At 39.6% G+C, this 20,000-nt stretch overlaps 1 protein-coding gene across 1 annotated transcript in view; it reads right to left on the bottom strand.

Moving 5' to 3' along the window:
* Positions 1 to 1,401: 1,401 nt before the first annotated feature.
* LOC137979395 (uncharacterized) overlaps positions 1,402 to 20,000 on the bottom strand; it is a 24,783-nt gene continuing 6,184 nt past the window's right edge. Inside the window, exons 4-12 of the mRNA XM_068826648.1 lie at positions 14,854 to 15,033; positions 13,718 to 13,819; positions 9,989 to 10,678; positions 9,029 to 9,130; positions 8,823 to 8,924; positions 7,296 to 7,502; positions 6,735 to 6,836; positions 4,340 to 4,441; positions 1,402 to 3,305 (exon numbers count right to left, since the gene is read on the bottom strand). Of these exons, the coding sequence (XP_068682749.1) occupies positions 3,094 to 3,305; positions 4,340 to 4,441; positions 6,735 to 6,836; positions 7,296 to 7,502; positions 8,823 to 8,924; positions 9,029 to 9,130; positions 9,989 to 10,678; positions 13,718 to 13,819; positions 14,854 to 15,033 (1,799 nt within the window). The 3' untranslated portion in view covers positions 1,402 to 3,093. The remainder of the gene's footprint in view (positions 3,306 to 4,339; positions 4,442 to 6,734; positions 6,837 to 7,295; positions 7,503 to 8,822; positions 8,925 to 9,028; positions 9,131 to 9,988; positions 10,679 to 13,717; positions 13,820 to 14,853; positions 15,034 to 20,000) is intronic.

Raw genomic sequence — 20,000 nt, 5'->3', positions numbered from 1 at the left:
CCAAACACACTTCTTGGTAAAGTAATTGAAAAAGAACATGGATTTATGAAAGTTGTAACCAAATTTAGAACTTTTGACACTTGGATTGCACCAAACAGACTACCAATTACTGAAAACATGAATGTGTCTTATACACCACTAAAACAATAAGTTTCACTGCCGCGTGCAAAAAGAAGGAACTGACTTCTCATTGTTGAACTACATACAAGTAATTACTGTTTAATCTGAAAGGTTACGAACTTTGTGAACTACCAGAAAAAAAAAAATTTTGAATTTGATTGTTCAAGTACTTATAACCGCAAAGGGGTTTTCTGCTGAACTACATTTGTACAAGTAACAGTTCATCATTCAATAATCAGCGCTATAGAATGTCAATTTTTGGATGTCTTTTTCCTTCCAAAAACCAGACAAATAACAATAAAACAAAGTCACATGAAGGTAATTCTTATTAAACAAGGTTTTGTGTTTTTCTGCTGCTCTAAGATTAAAAAGCAGAATTGGTTATCACGCACAGTATGCCTAACCCCAACCTTAATGCTAACCATTTAAAATCAGTACTTAGACTCAATAACCAAAGGCGTTTTTACAGACTAACTCATGAAAAACGTACGCTAACCACATCCCCTTACTTCCAGCACCGATTTAGTTACCAATATACACGGACATGATAACAATTGATGGACTTTTTGTTGATGTTTCCTACTTTCAATTTCAACCTAGTTGACACTTTGGTGTTTTTTCTGTCTTTATACAAGGATATGGTTTCCCTCAATTTAAAGGCAATTTAATACGTGGCCAAAATAACTCAGGGGCTGATTACATGAGCCGGGCCAGCCTGGTCAGCCGGGCTGGTCAGGTTTCCCGGTTTAAGTTTTAGCCCGGTATTACATGAGATGAGCCAGCCCGCTTTGGACTAAATTTAGAGAATAAGTCATGTGAAAAAAGATAACAACAACAACAACAACAAGAAGTGGAGAGACGTTTGTCTCGCTAAATTGTTATTAAATTCACCATTCTACAAGGAAAGAAGCCTTATGGTTTTCTATCTTATTTATCCTTTATTTAAACATTAAAAAAACGATTATTCCGTGGACCATTTTGCTCTAAAGTGGAGTAATGTGGCTAGAAATCGCTGGCCCGGCTAACCGGGCTCCCGGCATCGTAATGCCGGGATCTCGGCTAACCTGGCTGAGATTTTTCTGTAATCGCAAACTTGATTTTTGGTGTATTTCTCAGACGTGCCATGATCTCAGCTAAACGAGCCAGCCCGGCTCATGTAATCGGCCCCTCCAAATACCATGCCGAAGCTCCTTTAAATTCGTTGCCGCAGAGATCTCGACGATCGCTGGATTACTTTCTTAGCGATCGTAGCGATTGCAGTTGTATCGTAGGTATCATATGGGAAGAAGCCCTAAGCAAGCGACTGCTTGATTCCTGTTCGTTAATTCAGGGTGTAAATAAATATCAACACAGTTAAGTACGCCAAAGAAACACAGGCGCTTTCACAAAGCAGTTACAGCAGATTTATTTCTTTTAAAAAAAGCCGGCTAACACAAGTGACGCTATATCAAGAAAGCTGTATAATTTTCGTGTATATAATTTCGATTATATTTATGGGTTTCCTGGGTTTAACATTTTGAAAACATATTTTGTTACGAAAATCTCCATGAATGTAACTCTATGATAGCCGATCAAGTAACAGTCTGTTGTTGCCACAACTTTGAACCAATTACTGAGTGAAGTAATCATAAACCAAAGTAATTATCTAATTACTTTCGACACTCAATTGAAAACCGCCCTAAGATGAACTGTCAATTAGTAGGTTTTAATCCGGATCGAAAGAACTACAATCCACAACAAAAGTCCGTGGCACACCTGGATCAGATTGCATGAAAATGCAATAACAAGGTATTTTGGGGTCAATACCCAATGACATCATTAGAATAGGGTCCCCACTTCCCCCTCGACGGTGTTGTAAACGGGCAATGACGACTTCATCACTATAAACAACATTGAATTAGGGGGAAGGGGACGAACTGATAAATTTGCCTGCCAGATACTGAAAACGTGGGCTAGCGTGCCAAGACTACTGTCGGGGATTGTAGGTTCCCGGGGGAGGTGGGAGGGAACTCCCATTCGAAAAGGTCAGTGATACTCGTAGTAGATGCCAGTATTGGACTGTAACTAGTTCAAGGCACATACGGGGAATGTCATCGGGTCGTTAAAAAGAGGTGAATGGCATTTGCATTCGAAAAGACTCCCCGTATTAGCCTTTGTTGCACGCTACTTCCAGTCCTATACTGAGAATACGACCAATGGTCTATTTGAATTATCCCCCCTAAAAAAGACCAGCCTGGGCGTGGCTCGAGCTTTATCTGACCCCTAAAGGACAAGACTTTAAAAAACGGCCATGACAGCCCTTTTTAATGTTTCTTCGAGAATAACCCTCAAAAATACCTCGGAGGATAAAAACAGTGGCCTTTCGTCCTGAACACTCTGATTTACAACCCTGAGCGAAATGACAAGCATTACACATGGTAGTTACACCCCCTCAGCTTCCCCCTACCCCCCAGGGTAGGGGCTGGGTTCCAGCTTGGCCCAGACTTTTGAGAAACCATTTAATTAGGCCTCTAATCCGAAAGACTAGTAATTCAGCTCTTGTTCTCTTTCATGTACAGGAAGTGCAAAAAGCCAGTGACTTTATGATAAGCCAGCTAGGCCTTGAAGAAACCGTTGATAAACGTGTCTACTAATTGTCAAATCACCTGTTCTATGTTACATTAACCGTATCATTCTGACGACTATTCTAAATCATGCCTATACATAGTATGTATAATGGCGCACAACAATAATATCACATCACTTCACTTCACAATATATAGTTGTCTCCTAGTCATGAGCTCCTACGCTTAAATTTGTCATGTCTTATACACTCGAGCATAAACAAGTAAGGCTGTTATATTGTTACATGAACAAAGTCATAACGTCTGGTCGTCGACTTCTTCGTCATCATCTCCATTGTCGTTTTTATCAGTATTGTCGTCATCCTCATCGATCGTCTCCATCATCTTCGCATCAGAACTGAGTTGGTTCCTAGCTTTTCAGCGGAGCCCCTGCGTAAGCCTGGTTTTCGAAGACCTGTGTGCTACGTTGTTCGTAATGCCGTTTACGTCGACTCCTGGCCTCTCTCTTCCAGTAACAATAAAACGGAATCATACACAAAAGTAAACCAAACGCGAAACTTCCAATTGATATCCCAACAACAGCTACTTTGCTCAATCCTACGAGACCTTCACCTTGCAGTTCTGAAAGAAATAAAAATACAAACAATTAAAATGTATTGAAAAGCTTAAGATCGAAATCCACATTTATAAGCTAAAGCCCGAAATGGTAATGGGGGAGGGGTCGTCAGGACTTTGATATACGGATTGATCGTCGTACATTTTAAGGACACCGCTCATTAGAGAGTGCAGTAGTTAACAAAATGGCGGCCGCCAGTTTGTGGAGCTCATAACGACTGCGGCGGTAAATTATAGAGTCCGTATGTTGGAGATGTTGTGTTTCCAGCAAAGTCACCGCCCGTTCTCTGACGTAAATATTTTTGTTTTTTCATGCTGTATTCTGAACCAAAGAGAAGATGTTGATCCTATGTTTTCTAAGAAAATAATGCACTTTTGAGGTCTAGACAAATTGCTGAACTGATCACTCGCGTTCCGCTCGTGCGTCCACTCGGCCCGTCCCGATTGCGCTTGAAAAATCAGCATTAAGTGCTTAAACATGGCATAAAAGTACTCAAAAAGTGCTCCATTTCTACAAAAAGTGATTGAGACTTAGAATTATTTCCTAGCAGATGTTTATACATATTCTTAGTTTTATCAATCTTTTAACTAAACACGAAGTCACGAACCAATCAAAATCGACTGTTCCCAGGGTTAAAAGGACCATAGCTCATGCATTTCCTTGACAACAGTCAGCCAGTCAAAAGACAAGGTGGAATTATTCATAACTCATGATAATAGAATTACTCGGCTTTACTGAAAACGTTTTAAAGACAAAATATTGCATTTAACATATGGAAAATTGTGAAAAATGTTCTGAAATGTTTCCCTAAAAGCGAAAAAATGCTCAAATTCTGCTCAAAAGTCAATTAAGTTCTCAAGAGTGCTGAAAATGTAAAATAGTGCTCCAAATTCGAAAAAGTGCCGAAAAAGAGCCCAACGCAATCGGGACAGGTCTAGCGTCCACTCGCTGCAGTCTTTATGTAGGTTTTTAGCATGCGTTATTCACCTAGCAAACACGCATCTCTGCATTCTATTTGTTAAATATTCCAACCATATACCTTCCGAGCAATCTGCCCCATGGAAACCTCTTTCACAAGAGCATAAATTTGGTCCAGCGCAGGTTCCGTGATTTGAACAGTTTTTTACGGCCTCGCAGGTTACTGTGTCGTGAAAAAAGAAGATTAAAATATGAGATATATATAAAAATAAGCATCGCAGCCTCATCGTAACAGCAATTTTCTAGTTTTACAAGGCATGACACGTGATATTCTTATGACGATTCAATTCGTATTGTTTTTCAGAGACTTCATATTACAAAATAAAACAGGCGAAATAAACAGATGCTGACACGATCTCTGGTATAAGTCAGGGGTTTCAATAGAAGCCGGTTACCGGCGGTATACCGCCGCCTGCTTTGCGTCACACCGCCGGCTAGTTTGCCTTGATTTTCACTAAAAATGCTATTATGAACTTGTCAAACTGCCGCCTTCAATGGGCTATCAAGGACGGCTATTTCAGAAGTTATTGAAACCCCTGTAGTATAAGGTATGTCTGCAAACACAACAAACACTTTTCCAAACACAACACAGTATCATCTGAACACAACAACCTATTATCGAGAGACAACACAGTATTTTTTGCAATGACTGCAAAATTCTCGCGCACTCATTGGCTAATTTTTATTGTCAATAAGCGGACAGACACAAATTTATAACTTATGCGATAATGAGGCTATATTGCTCGCGTCAGATTCAAGTTTCTCGCATTTTTGTCTCGCGTTCTTCTCGTGTTTTGACTTAGGGTGCGTTCGATTGACCGTATTCCGGAATAAGTATACATGGAATGTAAGTTAGAAATCCTTCGTTTTTACGGAGGTTTATATTAAAGTTGTCAAACATCCGCTAAAATTCTATTTTAAACATATTTTTATTATCCTTGCTGCTTCGAAACGCGCCAAACATACCGTTTTAATCATCACTCCATGTATTCTTATTCCGGAATAGGGTCAATCGAACGCGCCCTTAATTTTGACCCCTCTGCCTTTTTGTTATTGCAAAAAACAAATTGATGTCAGTTTTTCATGCGTCTGTCCTGTTATTGACAATGAATTTCGTCATAACATCGTCAAAGTTGTCTGCGGATCCACTCCGTAGGACGGTAACCCATGAAGTCCATAAATAGATTTTAAAACTTATCATTGAAAGAAACTATTTTCGGTGATGCAACAATCTCAGACATTTTCGGGAATGGTATATTAAACAATTATCCTGCGAAATCGCGCGGAAGATCCCCTGATACTTAGTCGACGAGGCCATAGGCCGAGTTGGCTAAAATCAGGCAATACTCCGCAAGATTGAGCAGGATAAATGTTTTATTATTCAACACATTGATGACAAAGCACAATTTTCTACGTTTATTGCAAAAAAAGCTGGAAAAATAACCATTTTTCTCCGCGACACACAAAATTACGAATATCACAGGATATCTGTTGAATACGCACGACGAATATTGAGCGCGCTATGACTATATTTGGACATTGTCACAATAGGGCCGTTAATACGAGAGAAATTAGCCGCGGCTTACTTTGGCCGCGGCTTACATAAGACGCGAACACCCCGTATAAATGGTACAAAATCTACGTTCACGGCTTTCTCAAGCCGCTGCTTAGCCTGGCCTTGGAGTTTATACTCCTATAAATAGTTCCTTTCCCGTATTATGTACGCCGCGGCCGAAGTAAGCCGCGGCTTATTTTCTCTCGTATAAACGGCCCTAATGAGCGTGCGTTGGATATGAGATGGTAAATAGCCAACGTGGCGCGTATTTTTTTTTTTAGAAACTTTGGATCAATTCCGACGTTTCGAAGTATGCGAAAAGGCAAGCAATGTTTTATGATGAGCCTACGTCTGTCTGACCACAAGGTATTATACAACAACGCATATTCATCAAGTTTTTTCAATTTCGCTCGGATTTTCTCTCTTTTTTCGCTCGTAATTTTTGGAGTTTAAGGAATTTGATTAAACAATTATTCCATTCGCGCTTGTTGGATAGTGGAGACTGGATATTGGATAGTGTTGGATATTGGAGACTGGTTATAGCCAACTCGGCAATACGCGCCTCGTTGGCTATTTACCATCTCATATCCAACGCGCACTCATGGAATAATTGTTAAATATATCAAACAAGAAAGACCACGTTTGGCCACATTTCCAAGCACCGAGAAGAGAGTTGAAAATACGACGCAAAGCGGAGTATTTTTGACGAACTTAAAGATGTTTGGATATGTGGTGAAACACTGAATTGAGTGTTTCATATATCTTCTCAATCGAAACTAAGGAGAAAACGGAGAAATAAACTCGTAAAAATCTATGCTAATTAAGATCAGATATCCAAATACCGCCATGGTCATGATTTCCTTTTTTTAAAGTTAATGCATTATTAATGAGTTTGAGATACCTTGTGAGCAGTTTAATCCTTTAAAGCCACTATGGCATGAGCAGACGTTAGGTCCGCTACAGTTACCGCGGTATAAACAGTGATTCAGCAATTCACAAGAAACTGCAACGGAAAATGAAAATTACAAACTGTACAAATCACAAACTTTACCAAAATGGTTCATTCAGCGAGGGTGTGCGCTGGCTCGCAGGCATTACTTGCTAATCTAGGACAGACAGACTGGCAACTACAAAAGGAGAAGTTATTATAACTGCATCATTAGAAAGGTGAGGAAGGAATGTAAAAAGAAAAGATAAAGAAAACACGAGGAAGCGATGACAGCTGAGGTTGAAGAAACAATAGTTAAAATTTTGAAACTATTACTATTTAGCTAGATGGACTTTTTGTAGTATTGTAGGCATTTCAATGTAGTCGTTTTCCTTTACCACTGAAAATATCAAAGAGAAGCCGTCGAATAAACGTCTGCGTTTTAGCAATAACTTTGTCTACAATTGGCTCTACAGTAAAAATATCAATATGCATATCATCTCTTAAGTATGAATTAAGTAACGATTATCGTACCTTTAGAGCAGTCTGGTGCAGATCTAAAGCCTTCTTCACAATTGCATTTGTTTGGACCAGTGCAGATTCCATGATTCGCACAGTTGTTTAACTCCTCGCAAGATACTTCTGAGCAATAAGCTCCTTTAAAGCCGCTATGGCAAGAACATACATTGGGTCCGCTACATGCACCATGATCTGAACAGTGATTCACTAGTTCACAAGAAACTGCAAGGAAATACATCGATATAATACGCCATTAGTATAAAGAACAAAATTAATTATAAAGTATCCCAAAAAATACGCCCACTGATTGGTTTAAAATCGTGTTTCTATTTAACAACTAGGTTATCCGCTCTCGTTTTCTATTTAAACAAGAGAGTGTTTCAGTCAAGGAACTATCGGCTGATAGTTTTCCCACGGAGATTTGATGTTCTTAAAACAAATATTTCCCCGAGAAGCGAAGCTTCGAGGGCACATATGCTAGTTTTAAGAACATCAAATTTGCAAGGGGCAACTTTCAGACCGATAGTTCCGAGACATAAACACTCTATACACATTCCAAAATGGCCGCTGATTTATGCGGATACAAATTGGCCCTTGTTGCCTCATTCAAAATATTCTTTTGAATTTTAAGCTTAAGAGCGAGTCATCAAGGGCTTATTTGAATAAAAACAAAAGAATCTTTAAATGGCGGAGATTTTGGAATAAGATTGTTTACCACTAAACTTTCCTTCGCGCTCCAGTTCCAAAATCATACTGAATTATTTTCAACTTTTTTTTAGATGAAAGCCGTGTAAGCCAAATGTTACCGTAAAATTTGAAAAAGAAAACAAACAAAAACCCTCTTCATACAATTTCAATGTTTATTATCTATAAGCCTGCTTGTTTATGGAAATATTTTCACGGACGAGTACTATCCATAAGGGTATTTTCCTTGGACGGGCACTATGGGCTGATAGTGTCTCTCCTCGGAAGAACACTATCGCGTCACGTGATCACTTTGAACCAATAAGAATCGGAGAAAATTTGGTGGTGAACTATCACAGACACCTCGAAAACGCAAAGAAGAGGCCGTCATTTTGTTAACAAGCGCTCATTGCTACGTTACTCACTATCTACAACAGAATAGAGAACGGCATTCGTGCAAATAGAACGCTAGTAGATTTATACTAAAACTTGATAGAAACGCGGTACATGTTTTCTATTTCCTAAATACAGAAAGCTCTCTTTGAATTTAGACAAACAAAAAGAAGAAGTATGTCATTAAAAAACCTCGCTGCGTTCGGTCCTTGCACCATTTGTAAACGACGGACAAACATTTTACTCTCCCGCTCCCAACGTAACTCTTTTGAGCAACAACATAATTATCTCTTTTTCTGCTCCATTGAACATAAAAGATCTATGAAATGACAGTCTATTGAAGGTTTTGTTTGATACTTTTTTGGCAATGACGATGCATGGGGAATCACTTGCGGTGTTGGTCGTTGAATTCTTTTAACATTCTTTAAATACACATCTGCATTGAGCACAGAAAAAATTGTTTACCTTGTGAACAACCAACACTTTTGAAACCACTTTCACAAACGCAAATGTTTGGACCAGTGCAGTTTCCATGTCTAGAACAATTGCCCACTTCCTCGCAGGAAACTAGTTTAAAATAAGTAAGCACAACAAAAAATAAGATTCAGAGTAAAACATGTGATTTGTGAGTTTAAGAAGCGTAAATTAAACGAAGGGAGCAGAAAACAAACCTGATGAACAATCCAATCCTTTAAATCCACTTTTACATTCACAGGTATTTACTTTGCTGCACTTTCCATGTCCGGAGCAGTTATTCACCGCCTCACAAGTAACTACAACGAGACATAAAGTTCAACATTAAACATATTCCAGGTAAGAACAGATCACACAAACGCAATAGCGATAACATAGCTCGAAAATGGTTGTCCGGAAAGAGAGATAGAGCTTTAGAGCTTTTTGGGAAGCCTCCCACCGATGCGGCCTGGGTTAGATTCCGGCCAGGTGCCATATGCAGGCTGAGTTTGTTGTTGTTTCTCGCCTTTCCCCGAGGACTTTTTTCAGGGTACTCGGTTTTCCTTCTTCCCTAAAAACCAACATCCCCAAATTCCAATTCGACCACGATAGAGGACCCGCATGAAAACCAGCTGATGTGACTTCCTCTCTTAACATTATATTTATTTTGATCTATTTATTTATTTATTTATTTATTTTTCTAATATTGTCTTACGATAACGAAAGAAAGTTGTTGAAGGGCTAAGTCGTATACACTAACTAGAAAAGCCCGTAGATTTAACTCGTGCTAAGGGCGGGAAAACATGCAATCAGTACAGATTGACACGCGTGGGAAAACATGTAACTAGCTGCAAACGAGGGAACAAGAGACAGACATTGATATGGGCGGGAAAAAATGTTACCACTGGCGAGCGAGGGAAAAAAGGTAGCCAATCAAAAGTGCGAAAAAGACATGCACGCACTCGCCTGCCACTTAAGGCGAGGGAAAACCTGTAACCAGAAAAACCTTTCCCCCAATGTGTGTAATCAGTAGCAAGCGCGAGAAACATCTGACGCGGGTTTTTTTTTTCCCTTTGGTTAAATTTTCCTCGGATTAAAATGGTATTCATATCTGTAGAATCTTTCATCCTCCAAAATGTTTTAGCCATACATTAAAACATTGATTTCATGAACCTTACCACAGAATGGCACATTAACAGGCACTGTCTTGTTTGCTCCGTCTCCATTAGATTTTTCCTTGGCTATGGCGATGACATTCAGAACGAATGGTTTAAATGTTCCGTTAAAGGAGATAGACCAACCAGGTGAGTTAGTTGGCGCTGTGTCATTCCTTCCGTTTACAACATTCTCGTAAAATGATCGATAACCATTCGGTAAGCCTGAGAAGATAATCGTCAAATTCTCGGAACCATCTAAGTCAGTCGGGTGGCTTTTCACAGTAACGGGTATAATCCTTTTACTGCTGTTCCAGTGATAGCATGGAACACTGATATTGAGAAACGGAATGTCAGCAATAGCTTTGATTTTTATTTCGATTTGGTTGCTGGCCATTTTTATTTTCCTTGGTGTTGCACCTTGTGCAGTGATATTCAATCTGACGACTCCTGAAAAATCTTTATGAGGCGTCATCCAAATATCACCGAACTCCTCACGCTCCAACGTGACGCGGTTCCCACTCTGGTTTCCTTTATTGAAGGTAAATCCATCGGGAACTTCATCGATGAATAGTTTCAGGATGAAATTTTCATTGTAACTGCTGTCGTCGAAATCTGGAATAAACGAGGAAAGATATAACGCAGCGCGCATGTCTTCGCTGGTGTCGCTGTACATTGCGTCGATGATTGGAGTCTCAAACCGCAAAGGAAAATCTGAAAAAAAAAAAAAAAATCAGTGCAATTATGTATCAAACATATACTTAGATTTAGCCAAGCCTAAAAGCGGAGCTCCCTGGTCATTTATTCTTACTGCCTGTAGGGTTTGTGAAAATAAAAGGTTTCGAATTATTCGCGTTTTGATGCTTCCGGTTGCTGCTTTAATAATTAAATCATTTTCTTTGCTTTCTTCGATAGAAAAATTCATTGTCTAACTAGTGAATTCCACGGTAAATTTTACGCTAAAAACCGATATCGCATGAATCACGAAGCGATGAGTGCGACATCGGTTTTTCCAGTGGAATTTACTTTGCCATTCACCAGTTTGGCAATAATTTTTTCTTGAACCGCATGAGTTTGAAAAGAAAACAAGCACAACGTCATCGAGCGAATGGAATAGGAAAAAAAAGCCATTCCAGAGTCAACTGTCAATAGCCAGCGAAAAGGAATCACGCTAAAATTAGAAGCCATAAAAACAACTTTGTCAGCTCAGGGTCAAAGAAGAGTTTTACTGATGTACTTTATTCCACTTTATATCTGAAAACGAGATCATTCACATTTTGATGTATTTCATTGAAACACGCCAGGTTGGCTTAGTACAAGAATCGGCAAATTACGGCAATGCAACCAAGAAAGGACGAACTTCAAACAAAGTCCGCTACAACACTTAAATAAGGTTTAGATGCTTTAAACAAACTTCTGAAAGCACAAGCTAGTGAGATTTCCCCCTACTTTTTCGAGAAATCATTGCGATTACGTGTTTATAACATAAGGGCAAAATTTTCTTGTCGCTGTCGAGGCACAACGAAAACCAGTTGGGCAAACGGATTAAAAAAGCACTTGTTCGCTCCCATTTTAGAGCAAAACAAACAAACAAATCAACTTTTTCTTTATGCCCAAAAGAGTACAGATAATTGTAATTGTTATTTAATTCCAGTTGACAATAAAAATTCGATTTTCATTCCTGAACAAAGAAAGAACCGATTAAAGCACCTTTTAAAAATACACATCCACTTCAAATAACGCATCCGTAAAAATAACAAACGGTTCAGTGCCCAAGGAAAGAATTTGTGGAGTAACTTCTTTCGCTAAGAATGAGCTATTACTGGTATTCTGTTTTGTCGTTATCGTTCTCTTTCGATCTCCTTTTGTTTTTGTTCTAGACATAGGTCCTCCAGGCATCATGTAGCCTTATCAGAGCTTCCAAAGATATGCCAAAAATTGCAATACAGAGAAAAATGCAGCTCAAAGCAAATTAAAAATAAACACCCAGCTTTAAGTTTACATCCCGCCGATGCTTGACTTGAATAACTGCATAGCCACCAGTGTGGACCACAGATATCATGATATGTGAAACTGGATTTAAACCAGCGAAAAATGCAGAAAGAAAACATCTTCCAAAGCATTTTCCACCTGAACACGAAAAGCGTTGACTTTGTAAGAACTTTCGTTAATGTAATCGCGTCGAGCCACAGAAACCGCGCGAAAAATGAAGCCGGCCTCGCTTATGTTCAGGTGAGTTAACCAGGGTTGAGCCTGCAATCCAAACGAAAACCAGTACCTGGTCAGCGGTCAACTTAAAAAAAAAATTAGCTGACCTCGGTGAGCTCCAGGCTTGAGCTCGCGATATGGTCACGTGATACCTTGTTTTGACAGTTGTCAATTGATCAAAAGATGGATGTCCAATATCAAAGATGTATGCTGTAAACTAGCATGATACTGGTCACATTGGCATACATGGAGGGTGGACGTACGGACGGACGTACGTACGTACGTACGTATGTACGGACGGTTGATGACGTCGTGGGTATAAAACCAAGATTTCTCGCATCGATGGGTTACCATATTTTCTTAACAATGGTGCTCGGCGCGCGCGGAGCTCCGCTATAACTATTGGGCGGCGCGAAGCCTGAGATAGGTGAGGTACAGCTATAGGTTTGCAGATCGCTTGATGAAGTGTAATTTTAATGGAGGTTTTATTCAAACCGTTCTCCCCTTCCCACTTTCTCTAAAATTCCATTGCAACAATCCCGTTCACCTTTCAAGGCGGGAGAACTTGTAATTTTACTTTTTTGTAGGGGGGTGGGGGAGGGGGTTTAGAGCCACCTTACCATTTGGAAAAATTAAGGTGACTCTCAACCCCCTTTTACATAATTTTTTAAGACTTTGCAAAAAGGTGCATCTTATCATGCATATTATAATTCGATAAAGGGGGGTCATCTAGCTCGTTTTGAATTATAAGCGCGTAAAGCTAAAAGTAAGGGTATTTGGGAAGGTCATATTGTTGCTATGGTAACCTGTTGTATAAAAGAGATGACCGCAACTTGTTAACCAATGATTGGGCATTTGTATATTATCATTATTGTAACACGAGTTGCTAAAAGGTGGCAGTATTCATTATTCAAAGTGTAGCTGTTAGAAAAGGGCTGGAAACTGTTGCCAGTTTCCTAAAGGGACTAAATTTGTTGTTAAATAGGCCGCTTTAGACCAACCTTCCACATTTCATGTCAATAAACTAAGCAACTCCACTTTGAAACTGAAACACTTTAAGGACGGTGCCTACTAATTCAAAGGTATTTTTGCGCGGTTTAAGAAGTGTTATTGAAATCCAAAAAGAAAATTGGGGGTAACCACGCATTTTTCGAAGATACTTAATTAACAATATTTGTAAAAAGCTTTTAAATATAAAACAATGTATGGCGTTCTTTTCCGAATTAAAGCTTAATTATCTCTGAAAAATGTGTGGTTACCCCAATGTTCTTTTTGGATACGAAGAGCACTTGCTAAGTTCTACTTTCTCCGTATAGTTTTGAACTGCGTAAAAATATCCCTGTATTAATAAGCGCTACCCATACGAAATCCGAGTATCTCGAGATGCGCAGAACGTATGCGCAATAACAATAGTAGGCACCGTTCTTAAAATGTAAAAGAGTTAAGTTTTAACCTTGCTGCTGTTGTGCTAGCGCTTAAGAGACAAACTTTGGAGAGTTAGTTTTAAGGACGCTTTTAATAGTGGAAAACCAAATAAATATTTACCAAGTGAACAGTTAACTCCATAAAATGCGTCTTCACAGACACATAAATTGAGGACGGAGCAATTTCCATGGCCAGAGCAGTTATTCAGTCGTTCACAGGAAGCTGAAACGTCAGGATGAAGCACTACATAAATTTTATACATAAACTTAACATAACAAATACCATTTGTTCCAAAACTATGTGATAAACGAATTTAGTTAATAACCAAGTAAACTATCAGTAACCAATGCGCTTTCTAAGGCAAGCACGAAGACTGAGCAAGGCCCTTGGAAATATAAAGTACTTTCAGTAGGCCTTTTGCGTCCGACGAACACAACACTTCCAAAGACGTCCCAGTCCCTTCCCGTCTTAAACCTTCGCTCTCTATAGCAGACCATTTTAATTAAAGTTGTCTGTTCAGTGACCTGGGCCCAGTTCCTCAAAAGCCGATTAACGCTAATCTAAGATTAAAAATTAACCAAGCAGTTTATTTCTCTACTCCCAAATGCTGTTCAACGCAGATTTTCGGCAGAACTTTACGTGAGAAGACGTCAATCTTGAAAAACGAAAATAAGCAAAAGAAACCTTCACCAAAAAGTTGAAAACATGAAACAAAAGTTTACGCTAATCCTGGATTAAGTTAATCGGCTTTCGAGGAACCGGGCCCTGGCCTTTGAATGCCGGCGAGGCTTCAGGTGACCTTGTTTTGATAAGGTCCTCGCTGTATTTTTGGCTAAATCAAGTTTTTCTTCTGCTAACTAGTTGGCATTTAAATGAAAAAGTAGAGAAGTCTGTACCAAAGGTCACCTCCAGCCTAGCGTCCATTCATAGGCCAGGTAACTATGCACACAGCTGTAAAACGGCGTATTACTAATTTTCTAGTGAGAAACTGACTTCAAATCAGTATGGGAACTAGTCCCAGTACGTTCTCTTCAAAAAGAGAGCGAGGAGTGAGCAAGATGTGGACACAAGTTTGCGTCATAATTAATGGATAGAAAGTAGACTATATTCTATCTTGTGGGGGAGGGGAAGGGGCGACTGTTGAAGAACTGTGCTTCGTCGCTTCATGTTTCAGCCACGAGGCACTAAAATGTCAAAACGTCTTTTAAGGCAGCTACTTAACTACTTTTTATAACAATGTTACTACCATGACGTACGTTTGGGAGGTGTAAAGTCCACTGTGATGACTCGATTCAAGTCCATTGGTTGTCTGTTACCCACGTGGTCAACGGCCAAAGCCAAAAGTGAGTACTTCTTCCCAGAGGGGAGGGGTAGGAAGGTTGTATCGTCTGTTATACCGGAAAGCAGGCGAAGTAGCGATTGTTCTTGAAGCGGGTCTGAAAAAAAGAAACGAGTTTGAGCTCTTGAAAACTCTTATCTGGTGTTCAATGGATTGTTGTAATGCTATGTAAGGAGAATTTATCTGTCGACATCACTACATTACTAAGCTGAAATTGCTGCTGTAAGTAAGTAAGTAAGTAAGTAAGTAAGTACGTAAGTAAGTAAGTAAGTAAGTAAGTAAGTAAGTAAGTAGGTAAGTAGGTAGGTAGGTAGGTAAGTAAAGTCTTCATTTAACGAGGGTAGCACGAAATAGCGTATAAATTCTAACAAAGTAGTGGTCCTCATTACAAGATTAAAATAATTAATACTTAAGGCTTACAATAAAATTATTAAAAATCTAGAAAATATGAAACAATTATAAGCATGCGGCACAATATGTATAATGAAAAATGATTCAAAAATTGATGATATTTAAAAATCATGTTCCAAAGAGAATTTTTTAAAGTATTGAGAGTGTCTGCTTTTCTCATTTGACGAGGTAGCTTATTTCAATCCTGGCAAGCAGTCACAGTAAATGTTCTTCCACCTTCTGAATTTCGTTTCACTTGAGGACAGGCTATGTTAAATTTAGCGTATCTAGTCTGCCGTGAATGAGTCTCACTGGTACGTACTAATAAGCGTGTAAGATAACTGGGTACGCGACCTTGCAAACGCTTGTATATGATACAACACTTGGCTAGTTTAGCATTCTCAAAGAAAGGGATCCATTCACGTTTGTTAAATAACTGAACAGAGGGTGCATAACTATCAGCATCAATGATGATTCTTGCTGCTCTCTTTTATAGCTTTAAAACATGATCTCAGACAATGTTTATCACAGTTTGACCAGATAACACTTACGTAATCCATCACTAGTCTAATAATAGCATTACAAAAGAGAACTCTATGCTTTATTTCCAGGCAATGTCTAATCTTTTTAAGATTCCAATGCGCTGGGATAGTTTCTTACATAACGTATCAACATGAAATGTCAATTCCATGTAAATTTCCAGACCTAAGAGCTTTGCTCATTGTATATTTTCAGGTTGGGGTCCATTAACAGAAATAATAGGGATTCTGTTGGAAAGACGTTTGCCACAGATGGTAAGAACTTTTGTTTTCTTCTCATTAGGTGGAAGCTTGTAAGCTGTGGCCTAATGAATCGTTCAGAAACTGCTGCATTTAAGGAAAGTTGCAGACGACCCATATCCATCCAATTGACGGAACAAGTTAATGTCGTGTCGTCAGCATACAGATCAGTATTAGCAGAACTAACATGTAAAGGAAGGTCGTTAATGAACAAAACAAACAGTAGAGGGCCCAGAATTGAGCACTGAGGTACACCATGCGGAATAATTGATGCAGTTGATTTCTTATCACCCATGGATACCAACTGACGCCAGTCACTGAGATAGGATTGAAACCACGTTAAAGATGTATTGTTTAAACCATAAGCAAGCAATTTGTCTGGCAGGATAACGTGATTAACCATGTCGAAGGCCTGGTAGTAATCGATTAAGATCATGCCACTTACACGATCATTATCCAAGTTAAATAACAGTTCATCTATAATTTCGATCAGGGCAGTTTTTGTACTGTGAAGCTTCCGGAAACCAGATTGTTTAGAGTAGATCAAATTGTTTTCGCAAAGATAGCTAGAAAGTGAGTCATGTACATGTCGTTCAATTACTTTGGAAAGCCCAGGAAAAAGACAAATTGGTCGATAATTATTTAAGTCCTCCGAGTCCCCACCTTTAAATAATGGAGAGACTTTTGCAGTCTTCCAGCGTTCAGGAAACGAGGCCGTATTGAAGGAAAGATTTATTGGCTTGTCAATAGATGGAGCTATTATAGGAGCTGCTAACCTTGTCGATTCTTTGATTGCACTCACGTGATAAGACGGCCATGTTGGTGCCAAAACAATAGAAAAATGTAGCTCACGTTTTGCATAATAATAGAGTCAAATTCCCAAAAGACTTTTTCGCTATTGTTCTTTCCACCAACATGGCCGCCGTGACGTCAGTTCCAATCAAAGAATACTTTTTATACATTTAGTAATACACAGCAAACAAAAGGCGCACAAAAGAAGACGAAAGAAGCACACATTCGCAAGACTAACTTAAAAAAGATATATCACAACGCGTATGCGAAGTGCACAGGAAGGTCCTCTCATTTCTCTATTTAATAAAGTTTCCGTTTTCTATACGGCCATGTTGGTGTCCCTAAAGAAAGGAACGAGGGCCATGTTGGTGTCCCCAACTAGTCCTCCGGGAATTGAGCTCTATTATCATGCAAATGTTTTTTTTCGCAGTCTTCAAGCGTTGTGGAAACGAGGCCGTATTAAAGGAATGATTTATTAGCTTGGCAATATATGGAGCTATTATGGGAACTGCTAACTTGAGCATTCGTGGACTCAGCTTGTCGATTCTTTGATTGCACTCACGTGATAAGACGGCCATGTTGGTGCCAAGACAATAGAAAAATTTAGCTCAAGTTTTGCATTATAATAGAGTCAAATTCCCAAAAGACTTTTTTGCTATTTTCTTTCCACCAACATGGCCGCCGTGACCGTCAGGTGCAATCAAAGAATACCACTGGCTTTGTGTGAACTGATGCTCTTAAGACAGTCAATGACCTTGGTCCCTGTAATAGCCAGGTGGAATGGAAAAGACCACGTTATTACCCTGTTTAGAGCAGACAAAGTTGATCAGTTTAGACATGTCAAAGTTTGTTTGAGGAAGTAACGACCTGAGTTTATCGGCAACAGATGTAAAGTGAGAATTAAACTCAGACGCCATTTCTACCCTATCCTCGATGATTCGATCCTCAACTCGAAGGCTGTTTACAAGTTTGGACTGATTAACCATTCCTGAGATTGATTTAATTATTTTCCATGTTCCTTTAGCGTCGTTTACATTTTGCTCCAGTTAAAAGACATAAAACTTGCGTTTAGTGTTTCTTAACATGCCTACTGTTCGCCTTTTTATAATCAGCCCAAACATTTGGATTGCGAAGACGTTTAAACTTTTTTAATAAGGCATCCCTTAACTGAAGTTGTTTGATAATCGCAGGTGTTATCCTTGATCTCTTCTAAGAACACTTCTCTCTGGGCTAATTTCACAGTGGCAACGGTTGAAAGCTTCAAATCTTCTGCTGTGAGGTGTTAGGTGAGTTCAAACTCGTCATCTCATAAGGTATTCCTTAAACTTTAACAACAAGGCAATCCTCCTCAGAAGAACTGTCCATGATGATTATCTTGTGAGTATCTCTCGAAACTTCTGGTCCAGTCGTCACAAATATAGGCTTCCGATTCTTAATTTCTGGGTCGCTGTCTGATAAGGTATCAATATCAGCATTAGGCCATTTATCTTTAGGGTTCAAGAGAAATGCTGGACCACTGAACCATCTTTCAAATGTCAACAACTGATGAACTGTTAAGCCACGCGAGGAATCATCAGCAGGGTTAAGGGAACGTGGGCAGTATCTCCATTGACCGGGTTGCGATACACTTCGAATTTCACAGACTCTGTTGGCCACGTAAGACTTAAACCTTCAGGACTCATTCTTTACATACTGCAATGTGACTTTGGAGTCTGTCCAGAAAAAGGAGGCAGAGATCTCCAAATTAATCTCGCTTGAGACCAGGCGATGAACCCTTGCTGCGATTCTAGCAGCTTGCAAATCCAATCTTGGTACAGAAACGTATACTGTAGGGGAGCACAGCGACTCTTGGGCATGATGTAAATGGGTTCAACAGTTCCGTCACCAGACTCCTTTCTCAAATAGCACACTGTTCCATAACCATATTCAGAAGCATCACTAAAGTGGTGAAGTTCGAGAGATGCATCACGGAAACAAACTCCACTGAAATAGCATCCAGGAATACTTAAATGGTTAAGGAACAACAGTTCTTCATACCACCTTGTTCAGCGCTCCAGCAAGCTTTCGGGTAGTGAATCATCCCAATCAAACTTCAGTTGCCAGGTTTTTTGCATCAGTCTCTTACCGGGAAGTAGAAAAGGACAAATTAAAGCAAGCGGATCAAATGTACAGCAATCTCGTCTCGTGTGGCAATTAGCTTTGCCATGGGAAAGCGACAACTTTACAGCTAGTGTGTCTGTTTCAGTGTTTAAATGTAGACCCAAAGTCCGTTCAAGGGGTAGCTTGTCCAAGTCGAGACTCTTGACTGCTCTCTCCTCAGCTGGTATAGCCTTCAAGACCTTCAAGTCGGTGGAAATGAACTTGGTCAGCCGGAAATTTCCTCTCTTCAGCAACTGCGTACGTTGTAATGATGCTCCAATAGCTTCCTGAGCGGTAGGAACTGAGAAAAGGCAGTCATCAACGTAGAAATTCTTTCGAACAATAACACAAACATCATTTCCAAATTTAGCGGCATTATCTGTGGCTGTTCTTTGCAGGGTCTAAGCAGCGATGCAGGGGGAGTATGCCTTTCCGAATAAATGGACTTTCATTTTGATTCGTTCAGCCCATCACTCCATCATAGAAAGCGCAAAGCATCTGTGTCTCTTTCCACACAACCAACCCTGTGAAACATGCTTTCGATGTCAGATGCAACAGCAATTTGTTCTTTCCTAAACCGGAACAAAACGCCAATGAGTAAACTGCAGCCGCATCGTATACTACTCTAACTTTAGATTTGTTTGGATTTACTTCATCATGTTGCGTAAGATACCAAGTGTGATCGGAACTAAAGGCTGCTTCTCTCTCAGACAACTTGACAGTATATCCTTTCTCAATGTAGTCATTCATCACTGCTTCATACTGACTGGCAAACGTTGGGCCACGCAGGAACCGCTTCTTCAACTGTTGTTATCTCATTTCAGCTTGTGGCCTGTTATTTGGCAGTATCGGGACTTCATTCCGCCACAAAAGGCCTACTTCGTATCTTCCACCTTCGACCTTCGTTCTACTGGTATCCAGTGCTCTAGTATCTTCGATGCTTTTAGTACTGTCAGCTGTGTCA

This window comes from Montipora foliosa, chromosome 12 (genome assembly GCF_036669935.1).
Source record: "Montipora foliosa isolate CH-2021 chromosome 12, ASM3666993v2, whole genome shotgun sequence".
NCBI lineage: Eukaryota > Metazoa > Cnidaria > Anthozoa > Scleractinia > Acroporidae > Montipora > Montipora foliosa.
Note: the sequence above shows the minus strand (reverse complement) of the source record. Positions and strands in the feature narration are given on the sequence as shown.